The sequence below is a fragment of the Siniperca chuatsi genome, linkage group LG8 (genome assembly GCF_020085105.1).
Source record: "Siniperca chuatsi isolate FFG_IHB_CAS linkage group LG8, ASM2008510v1, whole genome shotgun sequence".
NCBI classification, from domain to species: Eukaryota; Metazoa; Chordata; class Actinopteri; order Centrarchiformes; family Sinipercidae; genus Siniperca; species Siniperca chuatsi.
The window spans coordinates 23,342,072-23,359,391 of NC_058049.1; the positions used below are offsets into that span (position 1 = coordinate 23,342,072).

The 17,320-nt window shown below is 40.9% G+C and overlaps 1 protein-coding gene across 4 annotated transcripts in view; it reads right to left on the reverse strand.

The window, feature by feature from the left end:
- Nucleotides 1-413: 413 nt before the first annotated feature.
- gabra4 (gamma-aminobutyric acid type A receptor subunit alpha4) overlaps nt 414-17,320 on the reverse strand; it is a 38,076-nt gene continuing 21,169 nt past the window's right edge. For 2 of the 4 annotated variants that reach the window (XM_044204316.1, XM_044204317.1), the window contains exons 4-10: nt 16,784-16,851; nt 16,232-16,452; nt 15,644-15,726; nt 11,585-11,728; nt 10,827-10,979; nt 5,668-5,924; nt 414-2,546 (exon numbers count right to left, since the gene is read on the reverse strand). In XM_044204316.1, the coding sequence (XP_044060251.1) occupies nt 2,010-2,546; nt 5,668-5,924; nt 10,827-10,979; nt 11,585-11,728; nt 15,644-15,726; nt 16,232-16,452; nt 16,784-16,851 (1,463 nt within the window). In that variant the 3' untranslated portion in view covers nt 414-2,009. Of the gene's footprint in view, nt 2,547-4,770; nt 5,555-5,667; nt 5,925-10,826; nt 10,980-11,584; nt 11,729-15,643; nt 15,727-16,231; nt 16,453-16,783; nt 16,852-17,320 lie in introns of those variants that run through there. The other 2 variants (XM_044204318.1, XM_044204319.1) reach the window with 2 other exon arrangements.

Here is a 17,320-nt window from a genome sequence, read left to right on the forward strand (position 1 = left end):
AAAGAAATGTATCTGACTGTATGTCAGGTCTTTTGTGTCCCCACAGATCAACAGGTTTATTTGCTTTCTTGCCGAGAGTGAGAAGATCGATACCACTCTGATGTCTGCGCGCTAAATATGAAGCTACAGCCAGCAGCCTGTTACCTTAGCTTAGCATAAAGACTGGAAACAGGAGGAAACAGCTAGCCTGCTGGCTGACGTCCTGGAGTATAATTAGTGAAGTTAAATAGTGGCGCTGGTAGGTGGATTTTGTTACCTTTAGGGAGCGCTAACCGAATACTGTAGCCTTATATTTTGTGCACAGATAGGAGAGTGGTATTGATCTTCAGCAAGAATGCAAAAAAACGTAGTTCCCAAAATGTTGAACTATTTCTTAAACAGGATCCAAACAGAAAGAGCAGGGCTAGAGGCAGAGCTGTACTCAGGCTTTTATTAGGAATTTTCCTTGCTGGTAATATAGTGTAGCTACAAAATCCTATTACTCTAACTCTAGCTGGCACAATTAACAGCGACTGAATGAATGACTGACAGCTGCACATCAGCTACCTCTGGGGTTGCCTGAAAAATAAAATTCAGTGGGCTGTTCTAGTTTATGCTTCTTTTTTTTTTTTAAAAACAAGGTACCCTTTCCTTTCCCAACCTTAAAAATGTGTCCGGTGAGATCAGGCTCCACTACAGCTTTAATAACAACACAGCTTGGGCTCTGCTCCATAGACCTTATCCAGTAATTTCCCAGGTTTAACACCATGAAATGCAGTGAAATAATGTTATGTGTTATGTAATGTGTGTGAAAACTGAAAGGGTATGGAAACACCTGAAGCAGGCTAATTGTCAGTCACATCTGTTAGAAACAATTTAAGGACGTGGATGACAGCAGTGTCTGTGTCCTGTGTCTCTCCGCTGGAGCAGCCGTTGAACAGTTCAGTCACATTCCTTTATTGTACATCCCAAAACGACCCTAAACAAACAACCAATCACTATTTTATTGCTGCAGTGATCTACTGACAAATGGCTTTACTTTCTGTTCCATCTATTTCTTCATGCAATGTATTTTAATCACTTGCACAATCTTTGTCTACTATTTGCCAACCCATTACAGCAGGAAAGAAGCTTAAATCCTACTGTTCCATGAATTAATAACTTGTCTTTACTACTTTCTGCCCGACTGATCCCCAAATTTCATATTCAGTATTTCCAGATTAGTTAATCCATCTTGTATAAGAAAGATGCGTTGCAAGTAGGTAGTGTACAAGAGAGGCTTTTCAGGGCTGATCAGGTCCCGGCCAAAGCTCCACTCAGCCTGGTTTGATGACTTTCATTCTGACCAAAACCTATCTATTTCATTTTAGTTTAGTCATTTGACCAGTGTTCAGGAATTATAGTTTTCCCCTAGAAACCACTACCAGAGTCCCTTTGTTCTCTCAAATAATTTAACTTTCCATTATCTAACCTGCTTGCACCAAAGCAACAAATCTTAATATTCAAATTGAAGTGCACATTAATCATTAAATATAAATCCATTTATCCTAATAAATGTATATATTTACATAGCGTCGGTGCAGTTCATTTCAGGACGGTGGTACACACATCTTGCCAGGTGCAGGGTACAAAAATAGGAAAATGAAAAAATCCCATGCTTTATCTTGACTGCAGGCCAAAGGGATCATGAGGCAGTTGAAGCCAATGAAGACCTTCACAGTCAGATGTAGCATGATATAAAGAGGACAGTAGCATATTCCAGTGCGCAGGTGTTCTTTCTTCTGTTGAGTCAGATATTTCTAATTTGTTTGATTTGTTCCTATGCTTGCTGTTCGAGGACCTTAGGAAGAAAAAAATAAATGTATTCTGAGTGTGTTCTCCAGGATATGGAAGTGCTTGGCGAGCACATTTTTGTTTATCTGTTTGGCAAGAACAATAGTTTCCTTTTATTGTTTACAGCTCCCATAATCCTTATTTGCTTCAGATCTGTTAAAAGAAATGAGTCTTCACTCTTGTTGCTAGAGCAAAGTCTAGCCACCTTTAGCCACCACTGTGTCCTTTGATAAGTAAACCACCCAGTAGACCATATTAAAAGCCCCGAAGGACACTGGGAACAGGATTCGTGCATACTTGTCAATTTTGCTGGTTCCACCCATACCAGCCGTGGTGGGCTGGGAGCACGGCGTCTGCTTTAGCTCCAGTTTGTTCCCCATCATCTGGATGCGCTCCAGCTTGGGCCCCAGCAGATGCTGCAGAGACGTGGCGCTGGCGTTCTGCTTGCACGGCGTCCCTGCCATCACGTCTGGTGTGGAAGCTGCAGCCTGGGGAGTACTCTTCACCAGCTGGGCAGAGGAGGAGGCCACGCTGAGCAGGCTCTCAGATTTGGGGCTGGAGCGGGAGAGGGTGGAGGAGCTACCGTTGGCTCCACTGGCTAAAGGTCGTAGCGCTCTCGCTCTTCCCACTCCCGAAATGTTGGTGGTGGACTGGGCTTTCTGGTGACTGCTGGACTCTTGCTGGGAAATATAATTCATCCGCTTTCTCAGGTTACCGTTGGTATCAGGATTCTGCTGTGAAAGAGAAAAAAAACAACATATATATATCTATTAGAGTTGTATTGATATAGAAGTTTACCGACATTTTCTTAAAAACACTTCTCTGATGGAGGTCCATTGTATTAAAGCTAATTAACGCCTCGGGTGTGAATGTTCTGCAGTAGAACCTGACCAATATATCGACCAGCCAATATTGTCGGCCAATATTAGCTAATCACAGCTATCTTGGTATCAGTACATATGTTGGCTAATAGATAACAAATAAACCCCTACCCTGAAATGGTCTTTTTTCAGCCTTTGGTCAACCAAAAATGTAAGAGAAAATGTGTAAGGAACAACAGTGTTTGTTTGCTCTAAAGGGAGCTGCAAACCTGTTCGGCTAACTAGCATTCAACTTATGGTGATACTAATGCAGCGTTACTCCTAGGCCAATGGGTAGTATAGCATTAGCTATATAGTGTGTGTGTGTGTGTGTGTGTTCATGATAGCAGTAGTATTTCCCTACTGCGTGCAAGCCGGTGCCAAATGCTGCTATATCAGAGTTTAAGCTACTGTTAGCAGCTAGGAGCGGTAACTGTTAGTTACAAGCTTGTTAGCTTTACATCGAAAAACTGCACACTCTGCCATGTTTGCTGTCAAAACTTTCACTACGCTAACTTAGTGCAAACTCTCGCTCTCTGCACTGACAAGTCCGCTCTGCGCTGGAGGTCTCAGGTTTCTTTGCTGGTGGCAGTGCTATTGGCTTCTGAATTTGTGACGTCCCAACTCTAGCTTGCCCGGAGTCCGTTTGAAGGTCAGATTTTAGGAAAGCGTACAGACATCTCCCCCTTCAGTAGAGGAATGTGAAAACATCTCTCTAGTGACAAACTTTGCACAGATACGAGTCAGTTAAGTCAAGGTCTGACATTTTAGTGGACTTAAACATAACAAACACACATTTTGGAGTGGAGGGGTACTTTTAGTTAAGAGTTTCACATCATGGTCTGGATGGTGTTACAGAAGCTTTTATATCCTGTTAAAGTAAAATTCAAATATCTTCCCTAAATATTTAACAGATTAAACCCTGATACATATACCTATTTATTAAGTGATAATATTATGCATGTCAAACTAAAGTTCTGGTCTGAGTGAGTCATAAGATAGGTAAAGCTGTTTTGTTAAAATGTGGACCCATGTGAATAATGTTCACATTTCTCCTGTCTGCTTCACGTGTGAAGGCATTTTCAGGCAAGGTAAAGCGCACTCGCTTTTCCTTTCTGAAAAGCAGGCTGGGCAACATAAACCTCGTCTTATTGATCTGATTACATCCCCCCTGACACAACTGGCCTTCATCTGGAAGCGGACGATAGAGTGTGTGCAATACAGATGTCACTTACCAAGGATTTCACTCATCTCACACAAGCTTAAGACAGAAAGTAGGTAGCACTTCATCGGGGCGGTAATGCAGTGTAGCGTCAAAGGCGCTTATCCTTTGAGAGTTGATGTTTTCAAGCAGGGAGAGTGTGATGCTTGTACTAAGGCATTTGCAGGAATAATCCACCCCCGCTTGAAACTGAAAGGATCCAGTGTTAGTGTGTCCCATGTGCAGCAGAGGAAGTGTGTGTGTGTGGATAGTGGGGTTTACTTTTCATCCTGGAAGAAGTAAAAGGCTAAGGAGCTGGAACCATCAACACACCCTGCCCCTCATGCCAAGCCCTTTAGTAGCGCCAACAAGACCCGCTCTCGAGGAAAAGAGTATTTTTTTCCCCCCAGTGCCAGAGCCTTTCTGAAACCTATACAGATGTACCCGGGCTGCGTTGCTGTGGCAACCTACTAATCCACTGACGTGCCGTTGTCACTATACTGCATTCAGACATGATTACGCCACACTGGGATTTGGAGTGGAGGTGCAACTTAAAGTAATCAGTGTAAAACTGACATATGCATTGCTGGGTTATGTCAGCTTCAATGATCAGTTAACAGTAGTCCTATATATTTAATGTCATCACTTTAGAAGAACATAAAGTCTAAGAAATATGCATTTCGCCCCTTTTTTCACCGCCATCCCATCTGTAAAACAGTGTTTATACAGCACCATAAATACATTGCTGCAGTTACATGAACACTGCTTTGCAACACGTTCATCATATCTGACTAAGAGTTCTAAAATAGCTTCATGGCATATTCATGAATTCTGATTCAATCCATATGTCAGCTGCGATGGTGTCAATGTAATTAGTTTCAACTAGTGATACAGAAATAGGAGATTATGTCAATTTATTCACGTAGTATAAAAATAAAGGTTCCACAGCAAACACCATCACTGAGAAACACTTCGTGATTAGCCGTTTCTTTTTTTCTCACTATCACATTTTTTCTGTCTTCTCTAAGCCAGAGTCAACAAATTAGCTGTTAAATTGGTGACTGAACGAAGGAGTTGTCCAGGCTGATCTGGGAGTAACGGGTATGGACTATTTTAGGTGTGTAATTTTATTGTCCACCTCATTTACCACATTTAACAAGCAATTGTTTCAACATGTCAGGCTGTGGTTGACAGAGCAATTATCTGTGTAATCAGGTGAAAGAAACTGGTAGAATTCATGTAAGTGACAGTCCTGGAGAAACTGAAATCAGTTTTGACATAATAAAACATAATTTGTGGGTGATATGAGAAAGCTAAAACATTGTGAATAACCATTAAATAGTGGTTGTGTGTGTCATTGCCATTTTATTCAAGTCTAGTGCACTGTTGATGTGGACTGAGCTACAGTTTCAGTTATAGAACAGAAGTCTGGGATTTAAGTATAGTATGTTCAGATTTTTGGGTGCTAAAAATGATAAAAAATGTTCATAATCTTTCATTTCAATTCAATTCAACAGCCAGATACAAGCAGGTTCTGGTGGTATATGTAAGTCTAAGCTCACATCCTGGGATGAGATTTCTCCTGTTTTCTCTACATTTCAGATCCTCTCAGCCCTTATGAGCAGGAGCACAGCTGACGATCCTCAGGCAGACCCACTCCTGGCCATCCAGCAAGTCTAGGCTAAAGGCCAGATAGAGTAAGCACATAATAAGGGGCATGCTGTGTAAGTGTTCCTTGAAGTTAAGTGCTATTAGACTATTTGCCACAGCCACTTTGAGGGAAACAAAAATCACCTGCAGCGCTTCCTCTGTGTCCTTGACCTTGACAGGTGTGGTTCGGGGCACCGGGGGACATTTGGCCGGCTTCTTTTTGGCCCGCTCAATCTGTGCGTTGGTGAAGTAGTTTACAGCGGCGAACTCAATGAGGGCAGAGAAGACGAAGGCGAAGCAGACAGCGATGAACCAGTCCATCGCAGTGGCGTATGAGACCTTGGGAAGGGAATGGCGAGCGCTGATACTGAGTGTCGTCATGGTCAGGACAGTGGTGATGCCTTCAATGGTATCGAAAACAGAACAATATCAAACATATGAGCCTGCACCTTAGTGAGAGTTGAGACAAGAGTTTTCACACGTATGTTGCACTTAAGTCAAAAGATTCTAATATATCAATTTGTAATAAAACAATTTAGAATTAAGACTAAATATTTATCTGCCAATGAAACTGCTGTTTTCCCCACAGATCAGCATGTATCAAACACCAGCACTTCTGATCTACAATCAGAATGAAACACCCTGCAAGAGATTTTCTTCACGTCATTGCCAAATAAATGGTGATAAAGATCATTTGCACAGTGTTCAATAACCCATGTACATTATGTTGGTCTGCATTAGCATATTTCATTAACTGAATGCATGGGGAAAATGAACCAAATACATTGAACTCTCTGAAAAGGGAGACATGTACAAAAGGAACCACAGTGTTTACACCTGTAGTAAGTCATTGATTAATTTTGGCCACTTGGGGGCAGCGCAACAAGCTGTAAACACAACAGTCTTATTTACACATCCAGCATACAAGGAGCAACATAAGCCTTCATTTTGTGTTTTTTGCTACCTGGCGAATGTTAGTCCAACATTCACTCTCCTTTTAGCTCTATTTTGGTCTCTACCAACTCCTGAGGAAAATATCTGTCCCTTTAGCTGCTAAATGATCCACTTTGTTCACCAGCTAGTTGCTAACTTTGTCTCTCTGTTGTTTGGTGCTGGGCAGGTGGTGTACAGTGGGTTTATCAGACCATTTTAGCTGAAAACAGCTGCCTGGTCAGCACCAAGAAAGTGGATATTTAGCAGCTAAATAGCCAGATATTTCCCTCAGGAGTTGGTAGAGACCAAAACAGTCAATCAAAAGCAGCTGGATGACATTGATAGGTGAACTGCGGCTTGAGGCAACAGACTAAGGATATTAACCTCTAATATAAATCTGTTCTCAACAACACAAAGACTGAGAAGATAGATAGCTATACTGGAACTCTGCATCTGCAAAAGCTTTCATGTTCTTTTTTCTAAATAAAATCTAAATAAAAGCATTAGCTGAAAAATTCCACTTGCTGTGGAACTAATGGTGTATATGTGTAAATAGTGCAGGGATACAGTATGTATCAATGAAATCAGAACAACTATATGGAAGTCATCTTTTCACTGTATTTAAGTCATATTTGGGCAGATTTTTTCACAGTAAATAATTAACATTTTACTCAGGCACCTTTTTCATTGTGGTGCTACAGCTGAGCTACTCATCACTCAATTAGATCTTTACACGAGCTGTTTCATTTTCACCTCTGCACAATAACAGAATTGCAGCCTGCAGGGGATATTTTGGTACTTTAGCTACCCCTATAAATAGAAAAACAGATCCCGAATACCAGTTACAGTTTAAAGGATACACACAATATAGATTTCTAATATAAACAGTTCAAGATTTTGGTGAATACACATATTCAATTTCTTTCCAAGAGTTAGGCGAGAAGATTGATATAAATCTCATGTCTGTTCGTTAAGTACGCAGCTAGAGCCAGGAGGCGATTAGCTTAGCATAAAGACTGGAAGCAGCGTGAAACAGCTAGCGGCACCTCTATTCAACTCAATTCAATCCAATTTTATTTATATAGCGCCAATTCATAACAGAAGTTATCTCATTGCACTTTTCCTATAGAGCAGTTCTAGACCATACTCTTTATAATATTATTTACAGAGACCCAACAAATCCCTCTAAACAGCACTTAATCCAGCCGCCCAGTACTTCTGTGTGAAGTATCTCTGCATATAGTGCTGTTTTCTTGGCAACCTCACTATGACGACAAAATAGTTAGCCTACAGCAAGTAACTCACCCCAAAACCACAAATTGTCGTTTTTATATAACTGTTTTTATATTGCGATTAAACGAACTAGATACATTGTGTTAATTAGTACGCTTCAGGAGAGAGCCAGGGTAGCTGTTTCCCCTTGCTTCCAGTCTTTATGCTAAGCTAAACTAATTGCCTCCCGGCTCCATTTATGTACTTAACACACAGACATGAGAGTGGTATCGATCTTCTAAACTAACTTTCACAAGGAAAGTGATTTCGCAAAATGTTAAACTATTCCTATGAAGTGCCATGAGCTCATGCATCTGGGAATTAAACTTTGTGACTCCTCTATCATTAATGGCCACACCTGCACACTCTCATTTCAGACAAACACCGAAGTGAACAACAGTCACGTTACGCATAGAAACCAATCACTTGATGCTTTGAATGAGCTTGTTAAAAATGTGTTTTTTCTACTTTGACCCCTCTATCTGAAGTCAAGAAGCCCCAACTCTAATCCTCCCTCCACTCCTGTTTGTCTTCCTGACAAACTGCTTCTTCCAAGCTCATAGCAGGACACTGTGGTTGAGTCACTGAGGTAGGAAGTCAAAACAGAATGTGACTGCAGGGAGGATGAGGAGAAATCCAAACACCGACCACCCTCCTCACTTCTCACAACAACCTCACCCACCACCGCCACACACGCACATTTAAGCACAGCGGATAACAGCAGAAATCCGCTGCCTCAGAGGCTCTACTGATACAACAATAGTTGTGCTGCTGTGATGCCTCTGTCATTCTGGACAGTTTGGGGCAGGGAGGCGGGGGATGTGCAGCTGGACTGTCAGATACATTGGTCACTGCAGGAGAGCAGCATTGATCCCCCAGTGCTTTATTAAACTGCACGACACCGGGTCACACAGGGTTCTTCTGCTCAGTAAAAACACAAACCGCACAGTCAACAGCAGAAAAAACACACTGTGTCAAATACACACTGAGTGGATACAGGGGACACTGCAGTGTGTGTGTGTCACCATTAGAGAGGTTGGTTGTTTGGTCACCAATAGTGATTCGGTGTGTTGTCACAGCTGGACTGAATGCCACTGCCAGCCAACAACAGGACTGTTATTATCATTAAAGGGGAAGTGCTGCAATCTTACACATTAAAGTCTGTTCGCAGGTCTTGGGGAGCACTACTGCATATGTTAAAAAGGTTCTATAAAGCCTTTTGTGGCTAACAGAGGGAGCTGCGCCAAATCTGATAAATTCAGAAACTAATTCAACGCTACATGCAAAACCAACAATATTCAATAAATGATACTTTTCCTTCATTTTGTAACGCCACATACTTCCGGCATCATGAACAGTCGACATGCCACATAGCTGTTCGAAGAAACATTAATCACCACTGACATGCATGTTTTTCTTTCTCTCAAATTAGTCATGGTGATAAGTTAAAACTGCCTCTTGAAAATCCTGCTCCAAAACATAATCTATCAGAGCTACTTTCAAAATGGAGGACAAGTGTCCTTGCCATTATCACTGAATGACTTCCCATCAACATAAGTGGAGGATCGTGGTCGACAAACTACCAGAGTGAGACGTCCCTTAATAATAAAACAACAACACCTAGCAACACTGGTCTAGTTTTAGCAGTCCTGCATCTCCTTCGACACACACTAATCAGTCTATTCTAGGACAGGGATCCAAACGTTGTACCAGGGGAGCCAGGAAGCGCGCAACTGGGTCACAGGCCAAAAACTGAAAGCAACTGATAATGTAGAAATGATGGATAATGCAACAACCTTTGAAAATGTGATAAAATCCCAGCTAATGTAATAACATCACACTCTTCATAAGCAATGGAACAGTTGTAACTGATTTTAACTGTAACAATAGTATTGAGTAACACTGCAACAACTGTATAGAATAATGTTAAGTTATTATTATTGTTATTATCAATTGGAAACTGGAAATCCCTGGTTCCCCAAGTAATGTAATAATGCAGCGGGGTAAGATGGGGGAAGACTACACCTACTTGTAACTTAGCCTGTGCCCAACAAAGTAAAGTCAGTGTCTATGAGTTGCCTACATGCAGGCTTTCATTTGTTAACGTCTGATTCGCCTTTGTTTTGGAACTCTACCTAACAGATTTTAAGGTAACTTGATCAAATTTCTTTGACAAAATGCTCCATCATCCATCTTTTTTTGAGACGAGTAAAAATGAATAAAAAAAGACACAAATACCATGATCTCTGAAAAAAAAAATAAGACATTATATCACGTTTCCATGAAAGGAAAGAAAATCACCTCAAACTCTGATAATGCTGCTAGCTTGTTTGCTTACGGCAAAACCCACTGCTAACAAGTGTTGGGCAACTTACTTGAAAACTGTAATCAATTACTCATTCAAAAAGTAATGGGGGAAAGTCATCCCAAAAAAAAAAGATTGGTGGCCTAAACCCTTTAAAGCTAAACCACATTAAAGTAGCAAAGGCCTTTTTAAATGAGTGTAAATGAGAAATCGATTTTAAAAAGTGTTCTTGATTAGATGGTATTCTTTATGTAAAATTTTAAATATGAAGATACCTTAAATCAAGATTGCCCCCTGTGGCATCTTGCCTAAAACAACAACTTTAATACTCTCGCAGGGCATCTTTCCCCATTTGGGATTTATTTCAGTTTCAACCCATTTAGAGGGATATTTATATTACATCTTGAGAAGATTTTGTATCATCCACTATTTGCGGCAAAACATTCTTTGTAGACCCACATTTCTGGTCTTTGCTTGAGGCATCTTTGCTTAGAAGGATGCATCAAAATGATTCTTCCTAATGCTGTCAGCTGTTCATTCTTGCATTTCAAACCAGTTTTAAAGCTAATAGCAGTGAATTTGCATTTCACGTAGCAATCTTAAGATTAAAAAAAACAAAAAAACAGCAGCTCTTTATATTCCCCATAATCACCTCACACTGTAACATCACCTTGTTGTGCAGAGTGGAGAGAGACACTCCAGCTCTGATTGCTCTGTTGGCATGCAGGCATCAAATAAATAAACAGAGAGCAGAACGGATGTGCAGGATGAGGAATGTGTGAGGTCTACATACCGAAGACTGTGCGTGCCGGGACCGATTCTTTATTTATCCAGAAGGACACTTGGGAGAGGATTACTGTCATTATGCAGGGGATATACGTCTGAATCATGAAGTAGCCCATTTTACGTTTCAAGTGGAAGTAGACCGTCATCACCACATATTCACCTGGAGGATCAACAGAAATGAATTAGTTTGATTAACAAAGAATTTAAAGTTGCAGGCTGACAGATTTCAGCTAATGCAGCCTTAGACAGATGTCACATTTGATTCTATTTGATCATTTTTCATACTCCTCTATATTTTAGTAACCCCATCTATTTTCATCCAAATGGACACATGCCACCTGTTGTAACTTTCTGCTGCTAAAATCTTTTTTGGATCCTTCAGTGTTTATGTGAATTGAAAGGCCTTCTGAAATGCCTCAACTCATGATGTTTACAGTGTTTGATTTCAAGAGGCAGGAGTCAGAGCTCCAAATCCTTCCAATATGCTACCACACCGTGCTGCATGATTATAGCAGCCGACCTGTCATCCATGTGGAAAATACAGTGTAGACGGGGCAAATCTACCAGGTTTGACACAGTACAGTGCACACAGACAGCTGAACATCTTTTCTTTCAATAAAAAAGAGCAGATTTTACACACTTTTTTTTTTGTACAATTAATTTATAAAAAATAAAACAGTTCATCACATCAACCCCTGCAGCCATTTTGCTAGGAAGCATTCAGTATAATTCAGGCGATAACTCAAAATGGATAGTAAGTCTCACCTGTGATGGATTTAATCGTTTCACTGGAGACCGTCTGGCCGATGAGATCATACTGAACGAGGCTGGAGGACTCAGGAGGGACCTCCACTGAATGCTGAGGCCCTTTGGTCCAAGTATAGATCATCTCTGTTTTAGGATAGGCATCTGTGGGCAGACAGCAAAGCCACCTCAATGTGAGTCACTGACTGTAAGTTGTGAACAGTGCAGTATGAAAAATATGACGTGCAGTATAAAGGAAAAAGGTGTATGTATGCAATGTGTTTGTATGGCAGCAGAGCTTTTGGAAAGGGGGATTGTGTACTGTAAACTGTCTTTGCCCACTTGTATATATTGATTTGATGTTACATAGCTATTATTTGCACAAGTGTGTGTGTGCATATACATGTATTGTCAATATAGATACATTTGTAGGCCTTCTTGAACTAGTTGATAAGTTTATGGATATCACCGTACCACCTGTCTCCTGATTGGCCATTACTGATTGTTTAATAGCCTTTTTAAGTCTCTAGAATGACATCATTTCTAAGTTGTGCTGACGATAGTCCCATGACCAAAACTTTTTTTTACCTTTATTCCACATTTTTTTCACTCTTTTTGTATACTACTTTTTGTTTCTATAAGTGGGACAGCATTTCATTCACATTTTCACTTAAACTTTTGGGCACTATGGGCAGCGCTAAAGTTGAGTTGAGCTTTGCCTCAGCAAACTGTTGCCTATTTATACATCAAGCCGACACGGAGCAACATTAGCATTCAATTGGAGTCTTGTTTCTGATGAATGTAAATCCAATATTCACTCTCTTTTAGCTCTGATTTGGTCTCCGCGAACTCTGGGAAATATCTGACTCTTGAGCTGCTAAATGCTCCACTATGTTCACCAGCTAGTCGCTAACTGTGTCCGTCTGCTGTTTGGTGCTGGGCAGGTAGCCTACTTTGGGTTTATCAGAGCTTTTTCATTGAAAACAGCTGCCTGCTGTAGCTGGAATTGAGCTTGATGAGAGCTGTGACACTGAACCAAAACACTGAAGTTGCGGGCTGTAAAACCAAAACAATGAGCTGACAGACGATTAAACGCTCTGTAGATCTGAGATGAACTGCAGAGTCGGTTGATAATTATCTGTGGGTTCATCACTACGAGTGACACTTTTCCTAATTGCTAATATATGAATATTGATTTGTGCAGCTTTAAGTTAAGTGATATCCTTCCATTTTAAAGTTTTTAAGTCAAAATTATTACTCTTTATGTTTTTTTCATTTATGGCTAGGGGAAAAGCCTCTGAAGCAGCATCACAGGATACTAAAACTCTCCACTGACTAATTAATTTTGAGGGCTACCAGCCCTGTGAGGCGCATTGACCCCTCACTTCCATTTAAATGTAGGGAAACTCTAGAGTAATTCATTTACTATTCTGCGAGAAAAATAAAGAGGATCTTTCATCATATGTCATTGAATTGGCACTGACTGGCTTATATCTAGTATTTGGTCATAAAAATACATGACAACATCCAATCCACTGTTTCAGATCCACTATGTTTCTAGATCCACTGAAACCAATGCAATGTGGTTGGAGTCAAAGTTCATAGAGGTCCAATCAGTCATATTTCACTCACTAATGCATCATGCTGACATCGGTCTCAGGTTGCAAAGTTGAAATAAAATCTCCCTTGTGTCTGACTTAGGGATACTTTAAATCATAAGAAGTCCTTTTATTTCCCAATATTGCTTCCTCAGAGTGTTTTGCTGTATGTATCCTGGTGATGGTGGTCAGCCTGTGGACGCACAACAAAATGCCAGTTGTCTGTGCTTGCCACTCCCTATGGGACTCCACATCGGCAGGATACCAACTGTGCTGCCAAAATGAAATGACTCTGGTGTGTCATGGAGTGGAACGCAATGCCTGTGCACACAAGTCCAGATGGAGAAACAGAAAAGGAGACGGAGAGAGGGAGAGAGATGGAGGAAAAAAATGAAAGCAGGGCAGACAGAGAGAAAATAGCACACACACACACACACACACTAGCTATGGAAAATAGCTGCATAGGTCTGTGCTATCCTCAGGCAGAGGAAGGGATTCTGACCTTTCCTTCGCTTCAGGCCACATCATATCCATGGTCGCTTCCTCCTGACTGAGGCTAGCAGCAGCAGAGCAGGATGGTGAAAGGAGGAGGATGAGGAGGGGATGACAATAACTGAGAAATGTGAATTTGTCCTCGGCAATGTCACCACACTGGGTAATTGACGGCGGATTGGGCGAGTGTAAAGGCAAACTCGTTGTCTTTTCCTTTCCTTTCTCTTGCAGATGTAATCTTCAAATTACTGCTATTCTCCGATAAGACTGAGCTGCTCTATTTGAGAAACTCCTTTATTTGAGATAAGTCATTTCTGCTGACCGGTAGACCCAATATAAACACTGATGCTGAGCTAGGGCTTCACTTTTCACAATGAAGAATGAAATACTTCATTATTTAGTATTAGCATTCAGTCGCTTTGTCTCACAAAGTGCTCAGCTCCTCAGCAGTCCTTTTCAGCACAGAATCCATTTCAGTGCCAAGAAGGGGGCAGTCATGTGATCGAGCCTTTGTAAAAAAAATTCTTTAATTTTTTAGACCAAGCCAGGGCAAACTTTTGATTTGTGACAGACTTCTTTACCTTCCTAAACTCTTGAAAAAAAACTTTAAAAGGCACTGACATGTTGCATTTGTAAATATTAATATATCTTTCTCAAATTAATCATGAAAACCTGGCAGCTAAACAGCTAAAAACAAGTGAGCCTATGACTGAGATGAATGGTAATCGCTTCATGTGGTGTCGACATTCGCTTTCCTGCCGAGAATTAGATGAGAAGATCGATACCACTCTCGTGTCTGTACGGTAAATATGAAGCTACCTCCCGCAGATGGTTAGCTTAGCTTAGCACAAAGACTGGAAACAGGTGGAAAAAGCTAGACGCTTGTCGTTTCAACACTTCAGCGTGTGTACAAGTTAAACAAACAAGAATTAACATTAAAATTAATAAGTGAGTTTTAGCCTGTTGCCTTTGGACAGAGCCAGGCTAGCTTTTTCCATCTGTTTCGAGTCTTTATGTCAAGCTAAGCTAATCAGCTGCTGGCTGTAGCTTCAAAGTTACCATACAGACACAAGAGTGGTATCAATCTTCTCATATAACCCTCGGCAGAAAAGAAAATAAGTCATACGATTCCTTTAAGAATCCTGTTTTTTTTGTCTTTGCTCCCTCTCACTGAAGTCACTCCATTTGGAATAAGCTCAACAGCTTTTGACAACAACAACAACAACAAAAAAAAGAATTCTGGTAAGGTAAAATAAAGTCAAAACTCTGCTGAAACTACCTGCTGTGTATTACTTGCAATTTGCGAAGCCTCCTGTTTAGTGATGAAAAGCAATCCAGTGGGTCACAGGGGTGAAAAGAAACCGGGGGGCACAAAACGTTAAATGTAGTGTGGAGGCCGGTAGACGCTGCCAGTCTGCTCAGCATCGGTGTTTATTTGTTTACTGCTAATATAATAATGACTCAGATACAAAGGGGTAAAGGCAGTAATGCTTCAGTGATGAAAAATTACATAGTACCAACACAATAAGCTATCATTTTACAATCTGTAAATGGCACCTTTTGCTTGTCTCTTCTATATGAAATGCCACATTTATGGGATTCTGTAGAGGGGTCAGAGGTCAGGCTTCAGCAACATTTTGTGCTTTTGGACCTATTTGGGCTTTACTTCATTTTTCAGAGGCACTGCAGGCACTGCTATTTGGGGCAACATACTGTAGATGTATAACTGGCCACCAGTCAGTTGCAAGTGCACAGCTGCTTTCTATTGTCATGTCAGAGCAAATCAGCAAACATCTGGTTGTTCCTCCCTTCTTCACCTGCCACGTTGAGAGCCAGTGCACAAGTAAAGTAGACTGACTACATTTGTGTGACCACGTCTCTCTCCATCTCTGTTTCTATCTATCTTGTGTCTATCTATCCCATTCACACACACACACACACACACACACACACACACACACACACACACACACACACACACAGGACTTACAGCTTCCAAACTTGAGGGGGCACGCATGTCCATCCATGGGGAAGTCCACGAGCTTCATGGGACACTCGGCACTAATAGTCAACCTGTTGATGTACAGAGATGAGTTGCTCAATATGAATGGTTGATTCTTCTGATATAAATACGTATCAGTGATGTGATAGAGGGTTAATAGTTGAAAAGCTTAGTGATTTCCTATACCAAACCCTTTTCACTATAAAGGCAAAGGAGCAGTTATTTGACTGACTGTAGTGAATTTAAGATTTAAAAGTTTGGCAGCCTGTGCACTGTTTACACTGTGGGCCACTGGGTTTGGTTTCACAGCAAATCTGCTTGATTGCTTTAAATCAAATAAAGTCTGTCTTCTCTCTTCTCTTCTCTTAAAGTTTTTTTTTAATTAGCACAAACACCAAAATATAGAATACAAATGATGTGTCCATTCCCCCATCACAAATTAGCATATGTTAAGACACATAGTTTTTGAACAAAACCATTTGATCAAGGTTAGGCTAAAGTTTTGGCTTTGAATACTAAACATCAGGTGTTTAATGCTAATGGGTTGTACACAGTGATGGAGTTATACTACAGTACCTCATGGTGTAGAGAATGGTGCCATTCTTCATGATGCGGAAAAGCTTGTTGGGGGCCGTCATGTTGTGAACGACTGACTTCTTGCCATTCCTGAAGAAGGTGTCTGGTGTCCACACTTTAGTCACCATCAGGTTGTTCAGCCTCAAAATCTCTATCGGGCCCTCGTACATCAACCTCCGGTCCACCCACGTCTGTCGAAAGAATACGTCCATTGTGTACTCCTGAGACAGGAAAAGTGACAAATGCAAGAAAAACATAAGGTGGGATGACATTGCTTCAGGATTATCTGCTTTCATCTGCAAAGAAAGTCTGCTAAGTAAAACATCTTGTTTTCCACCCAAATTTAAAGAATCCAGGGTTTGCTTGAATGCATCTTCCCCTATAGTATGGAAGTCATTCTTTTCAAATATGGTTCTTGTCTATAACTTCTGTAGTGACCAGATTTGGAACAAAGTTGTGTAAACTTAGGGTGCATGTAAGTATTAACAGTATTAATACAACAAATTCATAAATCGACATGTGTTTAACTGCATTTAAAGTGTGTTTACATACCATTTCAACATCTGAGACAGGCCCAAAACTTGTCACATAAATGTCGGTCTTGACTTCAGTCACAGGACCTATTGAGTCAATGACACAGACAACAAGTTACATTTAATGACTGTTTCCTTTTTTAAATCCTTCCATGTCACAGTCCAGCCTTAGAGTCACACTAGTCTTATTCACACTTGTGTATGAAGGGCCTACAGCACCATCACACCCAAAAGACATGCAATGGCTCATCTCATCCCGAGCTGTGGTGCCTTTGCATAATGGAAGTGGGAAAAAAAATAGCTTAAAAGATGTAAAAACATAATCCAGTTTGTTGTTTTTTCTCAGTGAAAGAATGCCGAGGTGTGGGGATAAGCGCAGCTACAGTGTGCCTGCTTCTGCACAGTAAACCAACGAGATGTCTCTTTCAGAATAAAGCTGGTTCTTAACATGTCGTGGTTTCAGACACGATGCACGGAAAACCAAATCCGTACTTTTAGCACTTGAACTGTGCATTAAGCGTTTGTCCCGCAACGTACCCATGGTTACATAAATGCA